The following is a 23835-nucleotide window of genomic DNA, read 5'->3' as shown; positions in this document are numbered from 1 at the left end:
ATATTTGTGCTGTTGGCACCCAGCTCACCATCATCTCAGTCCCTTCACTGCCTCTGATTTGTCATGCTGTTTATCTGACACCTAACATTGGATGTGAAGGAATATATCCAATGAAATATTGGGAAGAACAAAGCCACTGCTTTCAGTCGCTGCTGCAAATTCAGCCACCTATTTCATTCATCACCTCAGCTACCATTTGAGGCTGAACTAGACTATTTGCAATCATCCTATTTGATCTTGAGCTGAACGTCCAATCCCAAATCCTTGTCTTCAGCAAGACCACCTATTTCCATCTCTGCAATGTTGCCCATCACTGCCTCAACTGATCTGTTGTTGAAACCCTTGTCTATGCCTTTGTTACCTCCAGACTTGATTTTCAATGTTTTGTTGGCTGATCGCTCACTGTTTAAATTTTGGATTTTCAAAGCTCTGATGTCAGTATCTTAACTTGCACCAAATCCCATCTACTCCACTCTTGTGCTCACTAACCAATAATTGGTTCCTGGTCTGGCATTGCCTTGAATTCTCATCCTTGTATTCAAATCCATCTCTCTCTATCTCTAGCTTCTCCTCCAGCCCTACAATCTTCATAACTAAAACAAAAACAGAAACAGAAATACCTGGAAAAACTCAGCAGGTCTGGCAACATTGGCGGAGAAGAGCACAGTTGACGTTTCGAGTCCTCATGACCCTTCAACAGAACTGGTCTGCTCTGCTCTTCTCCACCGATGCTGCCAGACCTGCTGAGTTTTTCCAGGTATTTCTGATTCTGTTTTTGTTTTGGATTTCCAGCATCCACAGTTTTTTGTTTTTATCTCTGTGTTTTAACTTTCATAACTAACTGTCCTTGGAATATCCTCTTGTAATTTCCCAATCATTAGTCTTTTTGCTGTTGCAAATCACCCACAGCTAAGGGACACGCTGGAGATCTAATCTTGGGTCCTGATTCACTGTTGGGAAATGCACAACCATATAACCAAGGGTGACAGGCCTTCTAATGCGTACTATTTTTTCCCATTCCCCCCTTCCTCTTCCTTTTTTCCCCCTTTTGGATAAGTACATGTTCTCGAATTTATTTTCCTGTGCTCTGCATCCTAGAGCCCTAGTAGTGTGAGACACAATTTATGTTAGTGCTAACACTAAAGATAATCAAATACAGTTGTGAATAGAGCTGCATCCAAACCAAAGTTGGAGCCATTGAAGCAATTTTCAGATTTGGAAGATTACATACCCATGCCAAACTCTTTGAGAGAGGGAGGAGGACACATCAATCATCCCTACCCCTTGGCATTGGTGGTTGAGTTTTTCATTGTGTTTTTTCTCTTTGTTTGTAAAGTGAGCAAATATTGCATGACAACAGCAGCTTGCATTTATGTAGTGCCTCTGATGTAGTAAATCGTCTCAAGGCGCTTCGCTGGAGCATTATCAAATAAAATTTGACATTGAAGATCGTCAACAGGATGAGATATTAGGACTGATGACTAAAAATGTGGTCCAAGAGGCTGGTTTTAAGGAGCATCTTAAAGGAAAAGAGAGAGCTAGAGAGACAGGGAGAGGTTTGGGGAGTGAATTCCAGAGCTTGGGACCTAGGCATCCAAAGGCACAGCTGTCAGTGCTGGAATGATTAAAATAGGAGCTACAAAAGAGGCCTGAATTAGGGGATGGAAGAAATCGTAGAGGGTTGTTGGACTGAAGGAGATTACAGTGGTAGTAATGGGCAAGGCCTTAGAGGGATTTGAAAACACGGATCAGCATTTTAAAATTGAGCTGTTGCTGAACCAGCAGCCAATACAGATCAGTGAACATGGGGGTGATGGGTGAGCACGATGTGGTGCAAGTTAGGATACTGGGAGCCTGAGCTCAAGTTGGAAGCATGGAAGCTAGAAGGCTGACCAAGAGAGCATTGGAATAGTCAAGTCTAGGTCTAACAAAGATGTGACTGAGGGTTTCAACAGCAGATGGGCAGGGGCAGAGTTGAGCAATATTTCAGAGGTGGAAGTAGGTGTTCTTGTCAGTAGGGCAGATATATATTGGAAGCTCATATCCAGGTTAAATATGATGCCAAGATTGTAAACTGAGGAGCAGTACTCCCTGCAGTTGAAATTGAGATTATTTTTGTAACTCCTTTTAGTGAGTGGAATTGACTGATGCAGTGTGATTGTTAGCTGTTCAGCCTTGTGCATCATTAAATGAGAAAATGTTAATTGAGCAAGTCACTTCAACGTTCTGATCCCATATATGTGCCAAGGGCTCAGACTATTCATGAAGACTTGTTGAGTCAACAGAATGTTCAAACCTGATGTGGTTCTGTGACAGAGAAGTGTCAGTAATTTTCTTATTGAACTTTTTGTGGTTTGTACCTCAAATTGTCATTTGATTTCCTGATCTTGGCTGAGCCGCTGGCTCTCTGCTCTTAAGAGGGTAAGAAACTGAGAGGGGGGATTTAACCCTTCTAGAATTGGCAAAGGTTTGAATTGTCCAGTTGGAAGCTGTATGAATGATTGGGGCAGAGGGGTGAGCAAAATAAAAATTGAATCAGCGTAAACAAAATATTGGAGTGAAAAAGATTAGAATGTTTAACCCATCTGCTGGTATTCCCAGTTTGAATTCTAGCACGGTTGTTGGGCCTTCCAAAACTGCTTTGAGGATAAAATCCTGAAGGTTATTCTAACTAGTTCATTTACATCTCTTGGTTGATTTTTGAATAAGTAAGTGCGTGAGGTATTGATGGATATTGCCACAAAGTAGACAGTGCTGCATTCCTAACCAATGCAGCAGCATATGGGGAAGGAGATAGTCAATGAACTTCTCCTTTTCTTCCCTTTCATTTCCCCCGGTTGTGTTTTCCAATGTAACATTGCCAAACCATTGTCCTGTTACTGTCAATTTAAACAAGAAGAGCATATCGATGAAGGCATTGATTTTAAGGATGGGAAGAGAAAAAGATCGAACATTTCAAACCTGTCCTTCAAGATAATTTTTGAAAAAAAATTATATTAATTGCCGGATGTTTTATATTCAAAGTGCTTCACTATACCTGTTTGTGCTGCAATCTTCAATTTTTAAAAAAAATGAGCTTTTGACTCCGCTGTTAAACTTGTTTTACAAGGGGCTGAATTATTTACTCCAATAAACCTATTAAGAAACTGCTCTGAGTGTTGTAATTAACTTTCTAAATGTTGTGAATATTGGTCGACCTGAGTTTAGCATTAGGAAGATGGGAACATACAAGGTTAAACTATTCAACACAACAAAAACACCTGGAAAAACTCAGCAGTTTGACAACATCTGTGGAGAGGAATACAGTTAATGTTTCAAGCCTGTATGACTCTTCACCAGAACTTCTGGTAAAGAGTCATACGGACTCGAAACGTTAACTGTATTTCTCTCCGCAGTTGCTGTCAGACCTGCTGAGTTTTTCCAGGTGTTTTTGTTTTGGATTTCCAGCATCCGCAGTTTTTTGCTTTTAAACTATTCAACCCCTTGAACCTGTTCCGCCATTAAATCAGGCCATAGAACCACAGAAAATTTGCAGCACAAAAGAGGCCATTCAGCCCATTGTGTCTGCGCCGGCCATTAAAAGAGAATAAAGAAGCTAGCCGCTCATTTTTAATCCCACTTTCCTGCACTTGGTCCTTAGCTATGCAGCTACAGCACTTCAGGTGCATATCCAGATACCTTTTAAATGAGTTGGGTGTTTCAGCCTCAACCACAAATTTAGGCAGTGAATTCCACATGCCCACCGCCCTGTGGGTGAAGTAGCTTTTCCTACCACTCCTTAATTCTATGCCCCTGGTAATTGACCCCTCAGCTAGGGAAAATAGGTCTTTCCTGTCTACCCTATCCTTGCCCCTCATAATTTTGTACAACTCAATTAGATCATCCCTTAGCCTCCTCTGTTCTAACCCTAGCCTATCCAATCTTTCTTCATGGATCCAATTTTCAAGCCCTGGCAACATTCTTGTAAACCTCTGTACTCTCTCCAGAGCAATGATGTCCTTCCTGTAATGTGGTGACCAGAACTGTACACAAAATTCCAGCTGCTGCCTAACCAGCGTTTTACACAGTTCCAGTATTACATCCCTGCTTTGACATTCAATACCTTGTCCAAAAAGGAAAACATTCCATATGCTTTCTTTGCCTTCTCTGCCTGTCATGCCACCTTCAGGGAAACCTGTGGACATGCACTCCAGTGTGTCTCACTTCCTGAAACCCTCTCAATATCCCACTGTGGCAGATGGTAAAATTTGACTTCAATAAATTCATCTGGAATTAAAAGTCTGATGACGGCCATGAAACCATTGCTGATTGTTATGAAAACCCACCTGGTTCACTAATGCCCTTTAGGGAAGGAAACCTGTTGCCCTTACCTGATCTAGCCTACATGTGACTCCAGACCTTCAGACCCACAGCAATGTGGTTGACTCCTAATTGCCCCTGTTCAGAGGGCATTTAAGGATGGGCAATATATGCTGGCCTAGCCAGTGATGCCCACATCCCATGAATGAATATTAAAAAAAAGTTCTATTTGCCACTTTTCCACCCACTCAGCCAAACTATTGATGATATCCTGGAGACAACAGCTATCCTCTCTTCACTGTCAACTACACAGCCAATTTTTGTTTCACCTACAAATTTCCAAATCACATTTAAGTCCAAATCATTAATGTATATGACAAACAGCAAGGCCCCCAACACTCAGCCCTGTGGAATGCCACTGGAAACTGCTTTCCATTTACAAAAACATCCGTCGACCATTGCCTTTTGTTTCCTGTCACTAAGCCAATTTTGGATCCAACTTGCCACCTTCCCCTGTATCCCATGGGATCTCACTTTTCTGACCAGTCTGCCATGTGCGACCATGTCAAATGCCTTACTAAAATCCATGTAGACAACATCCACTGCACTGCCCTCATCAATCCTTCTTGTTACTTTCTCAAAAAATTCTATTAAGTTAGTAAGACACGATCTTCCCCCAACAAAACCATGCTGACTATCCCTGATAAATCTGTGCCTTTCTAAGTAATAGTTTATCCTGTCTCTCAGAATTGATTTCAATAATTTGCCCACCACTGAAGTCAGACTGACTAGCCAATAACTTTCTGGCCTATCATTCGCACCCTTTTTAAATATGGGTACAACGTTTGCAGACCTCTAATTCTCTGGTACCTCACCTGTATCCAGTGAGGATTGGGAAACAATCCTCAGAGCATCCACTATTTCCTTCCTGGCTTCCTTTAACAACCTGGGATACAATCCATCTGGGCTGGGTGATTTATCCACCTTCAAGGATGCCAATCCCTCCAGTATTTTCTCTCTCTATGCTTATTGTATCTAATATCTTGCACTCTTCATCTTTAACTAGAATGTCTGGATTATCTCTCTCCTTCGTGAAGACAAAGTACTCATTGAGAACCCTGCCCACATCTTCCGCATCAATGCAAAATTACCATGTATATCTCTGATAGATCCTATCCTTTTCCTAGTTGTCCTCTTGCTCTTAATGTACTGGTAAAACATCTTTGGGTTTTCTTTGATTTTTACCTGCCAATATTTTTTCATATCTTCTTTGCTTTCCTGGTTTCCTTTCTTTCTTCACCCATGTACTTTCTACAGTATTAAGCTTTTGTGACCGTCATAAGCTGTCTTTTTCTGCTTTATCTTACCCTGTATGCTTCTGAATAACCAAAGTGCCCTAGATTTGGCAATACCACCCTTTTTCTTTGTGGGGTCATGTCTATACCCTGCCCATAGAATCTTGCTTTTGAATACCTTCCTCTGTTTTCCCTTCTAGTAGCTGTATCCAGTCCACTGTCGCCAGTTCATCTCTTAGCTTTGTAAAATTTGTCTTCTCCCAATTTAGAACTTTTACTCCTGTTCTAACTTAGTTCCTTTACATAATGACGCCAAAACTAACTGCATTATGGCCACTATCTCCAAAATGGCCCCCCACTGCTACTTCATCCACTTGCCCAACTTCATTTCCTAAGATTAAATCTAGAAGTGTGCCCCCTCTCATTGGGCTTGTTACATGCTGGCTGAAGAAGTTTTCTTGAATGCAGTTCATCAATTTTGTGCCCTTCACACTGTTTGTATCCCAATTGATATTAGGGTAGTTAAAGTCTCCAACTTTTACTGCTCTCTTGTTTTTGCACTCAGAAGTTTGTCTACATATTTGCTCTTCTAACTCCCTTCCACTATTTGGCGGCCTGTGGTACACTCCTAGCAGTGTGGTTGCCCCTTTTTTACTTCTGAGCTCAATCCGTATGGCCCCATTTGGTGCTTCATTTAGTATATTATCCCTCCTCACAGTTATAATTGTTTCTTTAACCAATAATGCTACATCCCTGCCTTTTTTATCCTTTTCCCTATCCTGCCTGAAAACTCTCTATCCAGGGATGTTGAGCTGCCATTTTTGCCCCTCTTTAAGTTAAGTTTCCGTTATAATGATGATATCATGCTGCCATGTATCTATCAGTGCCCTCAGCTCATTGGCTTTATTTGCTATACTCCTTGCATTTACATATACACCCTTTAACACTGCCAAATTCCCGTGCTGTGTACTTTTTAACCTGTGCTGCTTCTGCCTTACAGAATCATTCACTAATTCTCCATCTCCTGTTCCCTGCTCTGAATTTGCCCTCAGGTTCCCAGCCCCCTGCCAATCTAGTTTAAACCACGACCCCCAACAGCACTAGCAAATCTCCCTGTGAGGATATTTGCCCCAGTGCTGTTCAGGTGTAGACTGTCTGGCTTGTACAGCTCCCACCTGAGATCATAACTGATCTGTGATCTAACTTTATATTCCCAGCTTTGCCCCATATCCCTTAATACCTTGGGTTAATAAAAATCTATCAATCTCAGATTTAGAATTAACAATTTATTCAGCATCATGTGCTATAGATGGAAAAGTGTTCTAAACTTCTATCACCCTTTGTGTGTCTTGAGTGTTTCCTAATTTCACTCCTGAAAGGAATGGTTCTAATTTTTGGACTATGCTTCCTAGTAGTCTTACACAATCCATCCAGTGGAAATAGTTTCTCTCTATCTACATTCTCTGTTCCCCTTTGTACCTTGAAAATTTTGATCAGAAGTTGTCTGACTAAGATCATGCCTGACCAACTTGATTTGAAATTTTTGAGGAAGTAAGGAGGGCCAATGAGGGCAGTGTGTTTGATGTAGTCTACATGGATTTTAGCAAGGTTTTTGTCAAGGTCCCACATGACAGACTGATCAATAAGTTTAAAACTCCTGTGATCCAAGGGAAGGTGGTATGTTGGATCCAAAATTGACTCAGTGGCAAGAAGCAAAAGGTTATGATCAATAGGTGTTTTTGTGACTGGAAGGCTGTTTCCAGTGGGGCCCTACAGGGCTCGGTGCTGGATCCCTTGCTGTTCATGGTAAATATCATGATTTAGACTTAAATGTAGAGGACATGATTAAGAAGCTTGCATTTTGTACGAAAATTGGCTGTGTGATTGATAGTGATGAAGAAAGCTGTAGACTGCAGGAAAAAATCAGTGGACAGCTCGGGTGGGCAGAAAAGTGACAAATGGAATTCAATCCAGTGAAATGTGCAGTAATATATTTGAGGAGGATAAACAAGGCAAGGGAATGCACTATAAATAGTAGGATTCTGAGAAGTGTAGAGGAACAAGAGGGACCTTGATGTATGTCTACAGATCCCTGAAAGTAACAGTATAAGTAGATAAGGTGGTCAAGAAGGCATATGGGATACCTTCCTTCATTGCCCCAGGACTAGAATATAAGAGCAGGGAGCTAGAACTATATAGAACACCCAGCCTGCAGTTAGAGTACTGTATGCAATTCCGGTCACTGCATTATATAAAGAATGTAATCACACTAGAGAGGGTACAGAAGAGATTTGCAAGGATATTGCAAGAATAGAGAATTTTAGCTATGAGGAAAGATTGGATAGACTGAATTTGTTTTCTTTGAACAGATGAGGCTGAGGGGAGATTTAATTGTGGCGTATGAAATTGAGGGACATAGATCAAGTGGATAGGAAGGACCTATTTCCATTTGCAGCGAGGTCAATAACCAAGGAGCATAAATTTAAAATAATTGGCGGAAGAATTAGATGGGAGTTGAGAGAGAATTCTTTAAGCCAGAGTCTGGATGAGGTCTCGAACTCACTGCCTGAAAGGGTGGTAGAGGCAGAAACCTTTATCACATTTAAAAAGCAAATGGATGCACACTTGAGGCGTTGTAACCCACGGGTATGAAGCTAGAGCTAGAAAGTGGGATTAGATTGGATAGCTGTTTTTTTAGCTGACACAGGCATGAACGTCCAAAATTGCCACCTCCTGTGCTATAAATCTTTTAATGATTTATATGTTTCTTCGTTACCCCTTCACCCTATAATTTCATGGGAATGCAATTGTAAGAAAAACAATATGCCTTTAAATGAATTGTGGTAGTAGCTGACAGTGCAGTAGGCCTGGAATTATGAGAAATGTGTCCATTTCCTTCCTGTGGCGTAGTGCATCATCTGTTCCGGTTCATCATGCTATCCTGACCCATGCACACAAACAGCTACCAGTTTCTGTCAGACCAAGCTAACTTAAGGGCAGATCCAACTAGGAAACATTTCTTCTGTCTTGGAACCTGTTAAGTTGACCTGAGAATGGGATGTTAAAAGTGTCAACAGTGGCTCAATAGTAGCACACGCGCTCCTGAGTTAGAAAGTTGTAGGTTCAAGCCCCAACCAAAAATTTGAGCATATAATATAGGCTAACACTTCACTGACATGCTGCACTTTTGAGTGCAAACTTTAGGTTGAGAAGCTAAACTAAGGTCCCATTTGCCCTTTTGGATGGATATGAAAGATCTCACGGAGCTATTTGAAGAGTGCAAGCAAGCTTTCCCTAGTGTTTTTACCAATATTATATTTCAACCAACAGAGTTTAGAAAAAACCCCACAGGATTTGGTCATTTATCTTCATTGCTGTTTGTGGGACCTTGCCATGTTTCCTAAATTGGAACAGTGACTGCACTTCTAAAGTATTTCATTGGATATAAAGTGCTTTGGGATGTCTTGAGGTTGTGGAAGTGACTATATAAATGCAAGTTTTTTTTAAATGCCATTCCTGTCCTTAACACTACGACTTCTGATAATTTCTGTCCACCTGACTGCACTGGTGAACTTGGGCCTGTCTGGTTCAACATCTGTTCAAAGGCAGTGCATGTAGCTTTGAATGAGGTTTAAGCAGATTGCATATTCCACCTGTTGGACCACAAACATCTCTCTAACAAACCTGATATCTCACCAGCTGGATGCAGATGTCAGATGACATTGCTGGGAGAGCCAATGTATCACTCAGGAAAGGTCACAGCGTTGCCTTTCGGTGCCTAATTGTGTTTTGTCAGCATACGTTTGCATAAAATTATCACCCTGTAATAAAGTGAATTAAATAGACCAGCAGGATTATCGGTGCGTAATGTTGGCACAAAACAAGCTTACACTGATTAGCTTGTTAATTTATTTTAAAAAATTTATACAGCTAATTTGTTATATCTTAAAAGTGACATGAATGCCAACCATGACTTTTAAAGGCCCCCTTCGCGTACTCAAAAATTATTAAACCTCTCTGGTTATGAGAGTAGGGATTTGTTGAGTCTTCTGTGTAATTAATAATTGCAATTTAAAAATTAACATTGTATTTTAATGAAATTAATTTAATCATGTTATGAGAACTGTAGCTTACAATGCTTATCCATAACTGATGCAATCTGGTAACCAGAAAATGTTGACAAAGCTCAGCTGCTTGGGCAGCATATGTGGAGAGAGAAACTGAGATAATGTTTCAGGCTGCTGACCTTTCATCAGAATTCTGATTTCCAGCATCTGCAATATTTTGCTTTTGTATTAGTAATCTAGTAACCCACTGAAGGCCTCGCCCCTCGTGAGTTTTCAGAACCAGTGGTCAGAACTGTGACCTTCATTCCAGTATTGTTCATTGTCATTTATGTGCTGCCTTCTATTGTGCAAAAGCGTAATTCTGTTTATATATCAATTTTAGTTTGATATATTTTTTGCCTTTTCAGGCCGTGGCTGTCTTGTGAAAATATATGTGGAAGTAATTCCCCGTCATTTGGAAACATGCAGTGCAGCCCTACATCACCGTTTATGTTTTGACCAATAGTTGTTCACATAGAGCTTATGCAAGAAGTGGAAGCGGTAGTAAGCCACAGTTGCTCAATAGCTGTGTTTTATTTGTTTTCGTGTATGGGGTATTAGATGAACCAGTCCATCTCTTAAACCTTTTGTGAAGATAATTGACAACTTGGCAGTAGAAGGCACAAAAAGCAACCCAAGATTAATAGAAAATCGAGGCAAAAGGGAGGGAGGAATAAGTACTGGGAAAACTAATGGAGCCAAAGGTGGACAAGTCTCCTGGACCTGATGGTTGCATCCTAGGGTCTTAAAACAAGTGGCTATGGAGATAGTGGATGCATTGGTTGTAATCTTCCAGAATTCCCTAGGCTCTAGAAAGGTCCCAGTGGATTGGAAAGCCACAAATATAACACATCTACTCCAGATAGGAGGGAGACAGAAACCATAGGCTAGTTAGCCTAAAATATGTCATTGTTAAAATGCTAGAATCCATTATTAAAGAGGTAGTAACAAGACATTTAGAAAATAATACATTCAGGCAGAGTATTACAATTTTATGATAGTGAAATTGTGTTTGACTAATTTCTTAAAGTTCAGGCAGGGTGCATCAAGGGCAACAATAGACGTCGTGTGTATTCGGATTTCCAGAAGGTATTCGATAATACCAAGTGATAAGGTTACTGTGCAAGAAAAGAGCTCATGATGTTGGGGGTAGTATATTAGCATAGATAGAGGACTGCCTAAACAACAGAAAACAGTTAGGATAAATGGTGATTTTCAGGTTGGGAAACGCTAACTAATGGAGTGCCACAGGGATCTGTGCTGGGGCCTCAACTAGTCATGATCTGTGTTAATGACTTGAATGAAGGGACCAACTCTAATGCAGCCATATTTGATGCTGATACAAAGATAGGTAGGAAAGCAAGACGCGAGGATAGAGCTTGCGAAGGGATGTAGATAGGTGAAGTGACTGGGCAAAAATTTGGCAGATGGAGTATAATGTGGGCAAATGTGAGGTTGTTCACTATGGCAGGTAGAATATAAAGGCAGAATATGGTTTAAATGGAGAGACAGCAGAATGCTGCGGGACAGCGGGATCTAGGTGTTCTTTTACATGAATCACAAAAAGTTAGCATGAAAGTACAGCAAGTAATTAGGAAGACAAAACAAATGTTACCCTTTATTACAAGGGAGTTGAATTATAAAAGTAGGGAAGTCTTGCTACAACTATATGGGGTGCTGGTGAGACTTCACCTGGAGTACTGTGTACAGTTATGGTCCCCTTTCTTAAGGAGAGATATACTTGCATTGGAAGTTCTGAGAAGGTTCACTAGGCTGACTCCTGAGATGTGAGGGTTATTTTGTGAGGAAATGTTGAGCAGGTTGGGCCTGTACTCATTGGAATTTAGAAGAATGAGAAGTGATCTCATTGACAGGGGAAGAGTTATTGAGCCATAGAGGTCTACAGCACAGAAAAAGGCTCATCGAGTCTGCTCCAATCAAACAAGTACCTAACTATTCTAATCCCATTTTCCAGCACTGGGCCCATAGCCTTGTATACCATGGCATCGCAAGTGCACATCCAAATACTACTTAAATGTTATGAAGGTTTCTGCCTCTACCACCCTTTCAGGCAGCGAGTACCAGATTCCCATCACCCTCTGGGTGAAAAAATCTTTCCCCTCATCCCCTCTAAACCTCCTGCCCCTTACCTTAAATCTATGTCCCCTGGTTATTGATCCCTCCACCAAGGGGAAAAATTCCTTCCTGTCTACCCTATCAATGCCCCTCATTATTTTATACACCTCAATCGTGTCCCCCCTCAATCTCCTCTGCTCCAGGGAAAATCACCCCAGCCTATCCAAAACAAAAATAAAAATACCTGGAAAAACTCAGCAGGTCTGGCAGCAACTGCGGAGAGGAACACAATTAACGTTTCGAGTCCGTATGGCTCTTCAACAGAACTAAGTAAAAATAGAAAAGAGGTGAAATATAAGCTGGTTTAAAGGGGTGGGGTGGGGTAGAGCTGGATAGAGAGCCAGTCTATCTCCACCTATCACTGGCTCTCTATCCAGCTCTACCCCCACCCCCCCCCCCACACCCCTTAAACCAGCTTATATTTCACCTCTTTTCTATTTTTACTTAGTTCTGTTGAAGAGTCATACGGACTCGAAACGTTAATTGTGTTCCTCTCCACAGATGCTACCAGACCTGCTGAGTTTTTCCAGGTATTTTTATTTTTGTTTTGGATTTCCAGCATCCGCAGTTTTTTGCTTTTATCCCAGCATATCCAATCTCTCCTCACAACTGAAACTATCCAGCCCAGACAACACCCTGGTAATTCTCCTCTGCACTCTCTCTAGTGCAATCACATCCTTCCTGTAATGCGGATTCTAGAACTGCACGCAATACTCTTAACTGTGGCCTAACCAGCGTTTTATACAGTTCCAGCTTAACCTCCCCGCTTTTATATTCTATGCCTCGGCGAATAAAGGCAAGTATCCCATATGCCTTCTTTGATCTTAGTGAATGGTGGAGCAGGCTCAAGGGGCCAATTGGCCTACTCCTATTTATTATTACCTTGTGGCTTCATGTAGCAGAGGTTGACTTTCAGGTGGGTGCTGTTTACATCCAGTCAACCTACAGACTTCTCTTTACTCTGCGTTCTGGCTCTACAACTTTCTGAACCCACTAATTCAAGAATTCAAGAGCAGAATTCGTTCATGTGAGCATAATAACCAAAATATTCATTATAGAAGGGGCAGGTGTGGAACTGGTGTTTTGTTTTTACCTCAAAGCTATATGCTGACTACATGTACAAGATTTCTTCTGTGATCATTAAAGATGATTGACTGCATTAGGGGACAGATAACAGGATCTTTGCTTTTATAGAACTGCTTGGCTAGATTGAATTCTGGGACAAAAACCGAATTACCTGGAAAAACTCAGCAGGTCTGGCAGCATCAGCGGAGAAGAAAAGAGTTGACGTTTTGAGTCCTCGTGACCCTTCAGCAGAACTGAGAAATATAAGCTGGTTTAAGGTGGGGGGGGGGGGGGGGGGGGGGGGGGAGAGAAGTTGGGGCGGGGTGGTTGTAGGGACAAGCAAGCAATGATAGGAGCAGATAATCAAAAGATGTCACAGACAAAGGAACAAAGACATAGTGTAAAAGGTGGTGATATTATCTAAGAGAATGTGCTAATTAAGAATGGATGGCAGGACACTCAAGGTACAGCTCTAGTGGGGGTGGGGTGGAAAGACTGACAGGGCATTACAGTTATAGATTTAAAAATAATGGAAATAGGTGGGAAAAGAAAAATCTATATAAATTATTGGAAAAAAACAAAAGGTGGGGGGGGAAGAAACGGAAAGGGGGTGGGGATGGGGGAGGGAGTTCAAGATCTAAAGTTGTTGAATTCACTATTTAGTCCGGAAGGCTGTAAAGTGCCTAGTCGGAAGATGAGGTGCTGTCCTCCAGTTTGCGTTGGGCTTCACTGGAACAATGCAGCAAGCCAAGGACAGACATGTGGGCAAGAGAGCAGGGTGGAGTGTTAAAATGGCAAGCGACAGGGAGGTTTGGGTCTTTCTTGCAGACAGACCACAGGTGTTCTGCAAAGCGGTCGCCCAGTTTGCGTTTGGTCTCTCTGAATTCTGGGAGGCTGCCACCCTTGACCTTTAGCCTGTTGGCAAACTAACGGGTCTGAGAATTTGATGCTGTATCAGTGAACCGGATTTAGCGGCATTAATACTGGGAGTTGATCATTGTTGCTGGAATCCTGATATTTGGCCTCAGCAAGAAATAGTACACCTTGGTTATTCCATTTAGCTTGTCTGTCTGAATGCTAGAAATCCAAAGATATTAGCTTTGGAAATAACTGACTTGAATCCCAGAGACATCCTGTGATATTCTAAATTGATTTAGTTTCGGTGCAATCTTGCTTCCAGGCCCCAAATGCTATTAGACAATCGCAATGAGCTGCTCCTGATCCCGTTTGCATTCTCTTTTGAAGATGTGCTCCTGAGCTGCTGTTATAATTAAATGTATTTCATGTATATTTTGTGTATGGATAATGTCATGGTGAAGCAATAAAATTTTGAATATTATATCCAATGCAATGAATTTAATTTTAAAATGTTTGTTAACTTACCGCAATTTATTAATCTCATGTTACAACTTCTGTTTTCTTGACAGCCCCTTTTATGGTGAAGACTTTTACTTTGAAATCCCTAGAAGTTTCCAGTACCTCTCCTTTTATATTTATGATAAGAGTTTTTTTCAGAAGGATGTGCCTTTTGGTAAGTTGCAGTGTAACCATAATCTGTGCATGTATCACATGCTTTGAACCTTTCCACAATTTTATTGCATACAAAGGGACAGTTGAATGATGATATCCCTCTGATCCAGTGCCCCCTTTAGTAAACGCCAAGGTCAGGTACATAAAGAATTGTTTATTGGTCCCTCCTCATTGCCCGTTTGATAATTAGTGGGGTTTGGCATGAAGATAAGAAATTGCAAGTCATAATGCAAATGAATTCAACGTGGATTTCCTGTGATCCTTGAATAATTATTTTTAAACTAAATCTAAATTCCTAACTGTTTTAGCAAATGTACTGCAATACTAAATTTATTTATAATTTATCATTTAACATAAGACATTCTGTGGATAGTTTGCTTTGATATCTGTAGAAGTGAGAATGGAAATTGTGGAGGCACTGGCAATAATTTTTCAATCTCACTTAAACCCAACAGTGCTGCCAGAAGATCGGAGAATTGCAAACGTTGCATCTTTGCTCAAAAAAGTGTGTAAAGATAAGCCCAGCAACTACAGGCCAGTTATTTTAACCTCAGTGATGGGGAAGGTTTTAGAAAAGATAATTTGGGACAAAATTAATAGTCGCTTGGGCAAATGTGGGCTAATTAAGGAAGGCCAGCACAGATTCGTTAAGGGAAAATCATGTTTAACTAACTTGCTTGAGTTTTTTGCTGAGGTAACAGAGAGGGCCGATGGGGGTAATACTGTTGATGTGGCATACATGGACCTGCAAAAGGCATTTGATAAAGTACAGTAAAAAGGACTTGTGAGCAAAGTTGGAGCTCATGGAATAAAAGGGATAGTAGCAACATGGACATGAAATTGGCTGAGTGATAGAAAACCAAGAGTAGTTGTGAATGGTTGTTTTTCGGACTTGAGGGAGGTTTGTAATGGAGTTGATGTTAGGACCCTTGCTCTTCCAGGTTTTTATTAGTGGCCTAGACCTTGGTGTACAGGGCACAATTTCACAATTTGCAGATAATATAAAACTTGGATAACAGATAATACAAAAATTGTGAACCATGAGGAGGATAGTGTAGAACTTCAAAAGGACATAGAAAGGTTGGTGGAATGGGCAGACATGGCAGATTAAATTTAATGCAGAGAAATGTGAAGTGATTCATTTTGGTATAAAGAACGCAGAAAGACCATATGAAATAAAGGGTACAAATCTAAAGGGGCTGCAGGAGCAGAGGGACCTGGTTGTTTGTGTGCATAAATCATTAAAGGTGGCAGGACAGGTTGAGAGAGTGGTTCATAAAGCATGCGGTATCCTGGGCTTTATCAATAGGAGCATAGAGTACAAAAGTAAGGAAGTTATGTTAAACCTATATAAGACACTGGTACAGCCTCAACTGGATTATTGCATCCAGTTCTGGGCACCGCACTTTAAGAAGCTTGTGAAGGCAAGGGTGCAGAAAAGATTACGAGATTGGTTCTAAGGATGAGGAACTTTAGTTACGTAGATAGATTGGAGAAGTTGGGATTGTTCTCCTTGGAGGAGAGAAGGTTGAGGGGAGATTTGATAGAGCTATTCAAAATCAAAATGAGGGGCCTGGGCAGAGAAGATGGGGAGAAACTTTTCCAATTGGTGGAAGGATCGAGAACCAGAGGGCACAGGTTTAGGGTAATTGGCAAGAGAAGCAATGGCGACATGAGGAAAAACCTTTTCACACTGCGAATGGTTATGATCTTGAATGCACGACCTGTGTGTGGTGGAGGAAGGTTCAATTGAGCCTTTCAAAAAGGAATTGGATCATTCTGAAAAAGAAAAATTTGCAGGGCTACCAAGAAAAGGCAGGAGTGTGGCGCTAGGTGAATTGCTTCTTCAGAGGGCCAGCACAGACTCGACAGACCGAATACCGTTCTGCTGTGCTGTAACCATTTTGTGATTCTATATGTAGAGCAGGTTGAGTTAAATGCCACATATATAGCTTATACCGCAAACCAAGCTGTGAAATCCAGCAGGGATAGGATGATTGCAAAAGAATTCTGATTAATTGTGAATAATGCTGCTTATGTAAATTATTTTGTGGTGCAATTACATTTATTCTGGATCGTGAAAATCATCAATGTTTTACTATTTTCAATCAAATTGATGGTTATTAATGTGTTACAGCTTAACAAATATGAGTAAAAACATTCAGAAAAATAGAGTTTCAGGATCTCCCAATTCATCTCTATGAACAAAATACTACATATTAAAGAATTTATTGTCCAGGTGTAAGTTGACTTTATTGGCCTTGTGTGAAAGTTTATATGTAGCCAAAAAAAAATGTTTTTACTTTCAAGCATAAAGATTGCAGGTAGGTCCTGTTTCATCTGGAGCAACCAGTATGATTTTTTAAAATTCATTGTGGGATGTGAGCATTGGTGACAAGGCCCATCCCTTATTAGCTGTCCTGTTCAGGAAGGAGCAAAGCAGTGATCAGACCATTGCCCACACAAGCAACACGATGGGAAATTGATGATTATTTCCCCCTAACAGTTAGTTTGAAAATAATAATAGCAGGTTGACTGGTACCTGATGTAGGCTGCATGGAATGATGAGAAGTTGTTAATAAAATTATTTCAAAGACAGGGGAGAAATAGTATTGCACAGTGTTAGTTTGGTTACTTGTGGTTAAGGAACTGGGTGGCCCCTAAGCTTATACTTCATGGAGTCCACTTAACAGCTGTGTGAGAGGTGGTCACATCAGAAACTAGGAGGTGCTCACGCTCTCCTTTAATATAGCAAAGTCTCTGATGCTATTCATTGATTGCTAAAATCATATTAATCATCTATCTTTGCTTTATGGCAAGATTACAACCTAAATAAAATTTGCAACTGCTTGAGAGTGCCTCAATAATGCAATAATGCAGCTTTGAACACATCACCACTGATAGCTGCTACTTAAACATAGGCAGTAGAAAAAGTAGAATTTTATCATTCTGTTGTATTCTGTGGGTGGTTAGAAAAATCTGTACTGTCTGTACAGATTTTTCTAACCACCCATAGAATACAACAGAATGATAAAATTCTACTTTTTCTACTGCCTATGTTTAAGTAGCAGCTATCAGTGGTGATGTGTTCAAAGCTGCATTATTGAGGCACTCTTAAGCAGTTGCAAATTTTATTTAGGTTGTAATCTTGCCATAAAGCAAAGATAGATGATTAATATGAAGGTGCCTTTAAAAACTCCACAAAAATATTTAGGTGTGTTAATTCTGGAACCTGAGTTTTCTTCCCTCCAATGAGTAATGGCTTTTGCCAGTGAAGCAAACTGCTTTACTGTCAGTGGTTTGACTCTGGCATCATTTAGGAGCTGACTTGTGCTTATTTCTTAGATTACCAAAGCTATGGTTCTTTCCTGGGAGTGAAGACAGACTCGAGGCCAAGTGTTGCATTAGCAGAAGATGCAGTTACAGGCAACATTGTCGGAGGGCTAGGTGGAGGTCTCCTGGCAGGCATTTCTCTCTAATGGGGAACAGTTCAAAGTGCACATTTTGAAAGTTGTTAGAAAAACCTGCTACCCTAAAAGTAACAGGAAAATAAAACTGATGCTGCTGGGCATAAATCGGTTCAAAATCCTATTGTGCGTTCACATTTTTGCTGGAATTATTGATGGGTGAAACCTGCAGATTTTATCTCACATTTTATCACACTGAAAGGGTTTGATCATGACTGAGGCGATCAACAAATGTCTCTTCAAACCATGAATATAAAAGTTAAACAATTTCTCTGAATTTGTGGGATGTTGATTAGGCTCTTTGCTCAAAATATCTTCCCTGAAAGTTCCTGGTTTATTGGGGGCAGGGTTGAATAGAGGTCACTGGAATCTTGTGAAAGTGGGAGAGAAATTTTGAGGGTAAATAATCCTGAGCTATTTTATTCTTAGAATGCAATTATAAGGCAGCCCCTTGTATTCAGAATACAAATAAAATAACTAGGTGCAACTTGTTTGCAGCTTTCATGTAACACTGTGCAAGTGAGCTTGTTCTACTGGTGGCTTTTTCTAAAAAAAAATGCACGTGGGTTTGCACAACACCTAGTGTCTCCCAAAATCTTAAAGTAACTCATTCAATAAATTGCTTTGAAATTATATATGCATGCAAATGTGGCAACCATTTTGTCACAATATATAATCCCACAAACAACAATGAGATGCAAGCCCCCCTTTTTTAGGTTGCTTAGGTGAGTTGATAACTTGATATTCCCACTATATGCAATGGGCAATGAATGATAAAACCAGGAAATTAACAGTCCAACTTCTGTTACTCTCCAACAAAGCCACTGATAGTGAATACAATCGTAGAACATGCATATAACCGTGCAAATGAAATCTGTTCCCCACAGAGGGAATCTTTATCCTCCATCTCTCCACTTCTCCTGCATCAGTTGCAATGAGTCTTCGTCAAAAAATTGCAGTCTCTAAATAGGATTGAGTTTAGCTGTAGGACAAACCACAGTTATTCTGGCAAGCCTGTGTTCAATATGAAGTAGCCGATGTTACACGTGCTTAATGGATTATCAAATTTAAGGGAATAAAGGATAGAATGGGAAAGTGGCGTTAAGGTAGAAGATGAGCTATAATCTTATTAAACAAAACAATATTTCAGATGTTGGAAATCTGAAATAAAACAGAAAATGCTGGAAAGACTCTACAGATCTGCCCACATTAGTGGAGAGTGTGTACGAATGTACTCAGTGACCTTTTGATAGATTCAAGGTCCTCCTTGAACCTGATGAAAGGTCATTGGCCTGAAATGTTAACGCCTCTCTCCGCAGATGCTGCCAGACCTGCTGACTATTTCCAGCATTTTCCGGAATTCATTTTATCAATTAAAGAATAGGTGAAATAGGGCTGAAGTATGTTTCACCACTAATCTTTCAGCTTTGTGAACAGCAATCGTAGGCTAAAATGCTGATTAGTTGGTGCGGTGGAGGGTAGGATTTGAGTGATTGAAGGCAGCAGGGAAGTCTGAAAGCAATTGATACACTTAAGGTGTGAATAGCTGCTTGAGCTGCCCAAACTAGCTGGCATGCTTATTATATTTTAAGTGACAAGTTTGCAATTGATAAAGTTAGCAGCATATGGTTAGTGCCATTTGGCAAAAATGTGACTGCCTGGGATAAGTGGGGATGGCAGAAGTGGTAAGGGACTGTGTTGATCCAGACACCACGTCACTTCTGTTCAATTAGTAAGTAGGACATTTAACTCTGACCTGATATAGCCAAACAAACAGATTCTGTTTTAATATTTCATTCAGATGAAAGCAACCTTGAACAATGTGGCACTCTTTCAATGCTGCTCTGGAGTATTAATGGAATTGTGCACTTAAATTCTGGAATAGAACTTAAACCCAGAGCTATCTTGATTGTCAATCAATGCAACAAACTGAATCAAGCTGACATTGGAACTTTTGAAGTAAACAAGATTGTGTGCTAAAATCTAGTTGAATTTTCATTTGGTAACATCTATCAATGATGTGTCTGAACACTTGTAATTGAAATAAAAACAGGAAATGCTGTAAAAACTCAGGTCTGGCAGCATCTGTGGAGAGAGAAAGAGTTAATGTTTCAAGTCCATATGCACTTCTTCATATGGACTCAAAATATTAACTCTGTCTCCCTTTCGTCACAGATGCTGCCAGACCTGCTGAGTTTTTACGGCATTTTCTGTTATTGTTTCAGATTTCCAGCATCTGCAGTATTTGGCGTTTAACTTTTGTAATTAATTTTCTTTCAGGTAAAGTATCAATCCGAAAGGAAGACCTGTGCAAATACAACTGTAAGGACAGCTGGTTTACATTGCAACTTGTTGATGCTAATTCTGAAGTTCAGGTAAATTAACAAACGTTTTCCTATGTGTCTCTAATTTCAACTAATAACTACTAAGTGATTTGAAGCTAGCTAAGGTGGTGACTGGAGGTGGGGAAGAAGAGAGGCTAATCCTTCTGTTGATTCAGATAATAAAACTGCTCAACTCGCTTTCTGGTACCTTGTCTAAATTCTTCAGGTACAACATAGGTTATAATTGTAAGTAGGCTATCTCATCATGAATGATATTGCAGCTGAACTTGATCCTTTCCCAATCCAGTAGCCAAAATTGTGTAATAAAAACAAAGTACTGGAAATACTCAGCAGGTCAGGCAGCAACTGTGGCGAGAAACAGATTTATCGTTTCAGGTTGATGACATTTCATCAGAACTCAAAATTGTGTGCTTACCAATAGGATTCACTTCATAGTGATGTATCCTGCTGACATTTCCATCCCTATCCAGCAACTTGGACATCAAAGACAATTTATTGCTTGATATTTAGTGTTGTACTACAGATTGCACTGATGCCAATTCTTTGGAAGGCCTCTGTTGATTTGTCAATTACTAATCTATATTAAGAATTGCAAACTACTTTTGCAAAGTAAATTTACAATTTCTGTTTATGTAAAATGAACATTGTGCTGCCTCTTTCGTTGGTCTAAGATGTTTAATTGCTTCAGTGAAACAGTAAATATTGACTGGTCCTTAAGCACATCTATCCTACTGCTTTCAACATAAAAACATGTCAATGGGCATTATACATTGTTAAACTTAATTTTAATTTAATTCCAGTAACTAGTAAAGTGACTTAGTTGTGGTAGGATATTGCAATTTGGGCTCTTTCCTAACACTCTTTCTTCATCCTCTATGTAAATGTCAGCTTTCATATGCAAACCTGCAGTGCTTATGAACCAAAACTTGACCATGAGCCTAATATACCTCAGAGCGCCTTATCAGGTCAGACAGTGAACTTCATCTGTTGGGGATAAACATTGAAAATGAGGTGAACTAAGCATTATGCACCCCAGATCTCATCAGCAAAGCAATTAAAATTAACAGATTAGATAATTAAGGCTGACAGCTGCACATTGCATGCAAATAATTTTACACAGAAGCAAGAATAAATCCTATATTAGAAATATATATAATCACTTGAAATCTTTTTACATAAGTGCATTCTGTTCATTGTAGCAACCTATACCTCTGATGTATATGCAGAAACTGAACTCAAGTACTGATGAAGGTTTTCCAGATTTTTCTGCAGCTGGCTATTGGTTACAGAACTGCCCATCAAAAATCAGAGCAAAGACAGAGTGACAGTATCGCTTGCATACCAATAACACCCTGTGTTTGTTTTAAAGAGATGTTGATTCTATCCTTGTGTATCGGGATAGCTTTTGAAAAACAGCTTATTTTTGAATGTTCAAATATATTATCAAAATGTTTTGGCTGTAACCACATATAAGCAAGAAGACAAAATTGGTTAGTGCAAAAAAAATCACTCTCACGCTGACTGGAACCCAAATTCTTCTTTTCCCATATATTACACACTGAATAACCTTTTACCCTGATTTCCCAGCAAAAGTGGAGTGTTTCTCCATGATACCAGCTATCTCATTTCGTTCTTCGATCTCAGACACAGGGAGATTCAAGAGCCTGGGGACAGTGCTTTTTTTCTACAGCCTTGGTTTGAGATTGCAAACCGCTCAGTTACGGAAAAAAGTCGATAGTTTGAATTCTGAGCTCTGAGATGCCATGATAATGGCAATAAAAATTTACGTCCAACATATCTGCTGTCACCGATGGAGGTGAAAATGTATAGTACAAGATCTCTTAAATCTCTAGTTGATGACTTGGATTTTGAGAGTCCCGCTTTAACCAATAGCGTTTTCTCCTTTTAACTTGCCTGACTGTTTGTAATTATCCTTCTTTGCAATTGCCATTCCTCGTAATTTGGTGTTGCAAGCAAACTTGGCTACCATTCCTCTTCAGGAACAGTTGAGTTTGTGAAAGTAGTATCCATCCTAATTTAATGAGGTTTATTATGTTTCTTTGAACTTGGATTTATTTTTGGGAAATGGAGATAAACTACACACTTTTTTAAATAGTGTTAAAAACAGTAGCTAATACTGTTATGTTGTGGCTGGTGATAGAATAGTGTGTTTGGGGTTCCCAAATTGTGGGTCGTGGCCCCCAGTGAGTTGAGGAATGAGCAATTAGGGTTGCGAGCTCTGAGGCAGCAAAGACTCAGATTTGTTTTTTATTCATTCACGTGTTGTGGCCTTTGCTGGCTGGGCCAGCATTTATTGCCCATCCCTAGATGCCCTTGAGAAGGTGGTGATGAGCTGCCATCTTGAACTGCTGCAGTCCATGTGGTGTAGGTACACCCACTGTGCTGTTAGGAAGAGAGTTCCAGGATTTTGACCCAACAACAGTGAAGGTACGGCAATATATTTCCAAGTCAGGATGGTGAGTGACTTGGAGGGGTACTTCCAGGTGGTGGTATTCTCATCTATCTGCTGTCCTCGTCCTTCTAGATGGTAGTGGTTGTAGGTTTGGAAGGTGCTGTCGAAGGAGCCTTGGTGAATTCCTGCAGTGCTCGTTGTAGAATGGACATGCTGCTGCTACTGTGCGTTGGTGGCAAAGGGAGTGAATGTTTGTGGATGTGGTCACATTCAAGTGGGCTGGTTTGTCCTGGACGTTGTCAAACTACTTGAGTGTTGTGAGAGCTGCACTCATCCAGGCAAGTGGAGAGTATTCCATCACACTCCTGACTTGTTCCTTGTAGATGGTGGACAGGCTTTGGGGAGTCAGAATGTGAGTTACTTGTTGCAGGATTCCTAGCCTCTGACCTGCTGTTGTAGCCGCAGTATTTCTGGTCCGGTTCAGTTTCTGGTCAATGGTAACCCCCAGGATGTTGCTAGTGGGGCATTCAGTGATGGTAATGCCTTTGAACATCAAGGTGCAATAGTTGGATTCTCTCTTGTTGGAGATGGCCATTGCCTGACACTTGTGTGGCGCGAATGTTACTTGCTACTTGTCAGCCCAGGCCTGAAAATTGTCTAGGTCTTGCTGCAATTGGATATGGACTGCTTCAGTACCTGAGGGGTCGCGAATGGTGCTGAACATTGTGTAATCATCAGCGAACATCCCCACTTCTGACCTTTTGATGGAAGGAAGGTCATTGATGAAGTAGCTGAAGATGGTTGAGCCAAGGACCCTGCCCTGAGGCACTCAGCTGTGATGTCCTGGAGCTGAGATGACTGACCTTCAACAACCACAACCATCTTCCTTTGTTCTAGGTATGACTCCAACCAATGGAGAGTTCCCCCCTGATTCCCATTGACTCCAGTTTTGCTAGGGCTCCATGATGCCACACTCAGTCAAATGCGGCCTTGATGTCAAGAGCAGTCACTCTCACCTCACCTGGGAAAAGTTGCTGTCCTGGGATTGGCTGCAAGACCACTTTAAATGTGGGTGATTTTTTTTGCCTATGGTTGTGGCCTAATCCAATGAGTTCTGAAGCCCAATCGCTGACACCAAGAGTCTGCAAAATGGTAAGGTATGTTAGGTTTTTGTGCCTG

The 23835-nt window shown here is 40.6% G+C and overlaps 1 protein-coding gene across 1 annotated transcript in view; it reads left to right on the top strand.

The window, feature by feature from the left end:
- rasa2 (RAS p21 protein activator 2) overlaps positions 1 to 23835 on the top strand; it is a 148804-nt gene that overhangs the window by 36201 nt on the left and 88768 nt on the right. Inside the window, exons 3-4 of the mRNA XM_078564162.1 lie at positions 14329 to 14432; positions 20179 to 20273. Coding sequence (XP_078420288.1) covers positions 14329 to 14432; positions 20179 to 20273 — 199 coding nt within the window. The remainder of the gene's footprint in view (positions 1 to 14328; positions 14433 to 20178; positions 20274 to 23835) is intronic.

Source organism: Cetorhinus maximus, chromosome 19 (genome assembly GCF_964194155.1).
Source record: "Cetorhinus maximus chromosome 19, sCetMax3.hap1.1, whole genome shotgun sequence".
NCBI classification, from domain to species: Eukaryota; Metazoa; Chordata; class Chondrichthyes; order Lamniformes; family Cetorhinidae; genus Cetorhinus; species Cetorhinus maximus.
This window is presented reverse-complemented; position numbering and strand designations above follow the sequence as displayed.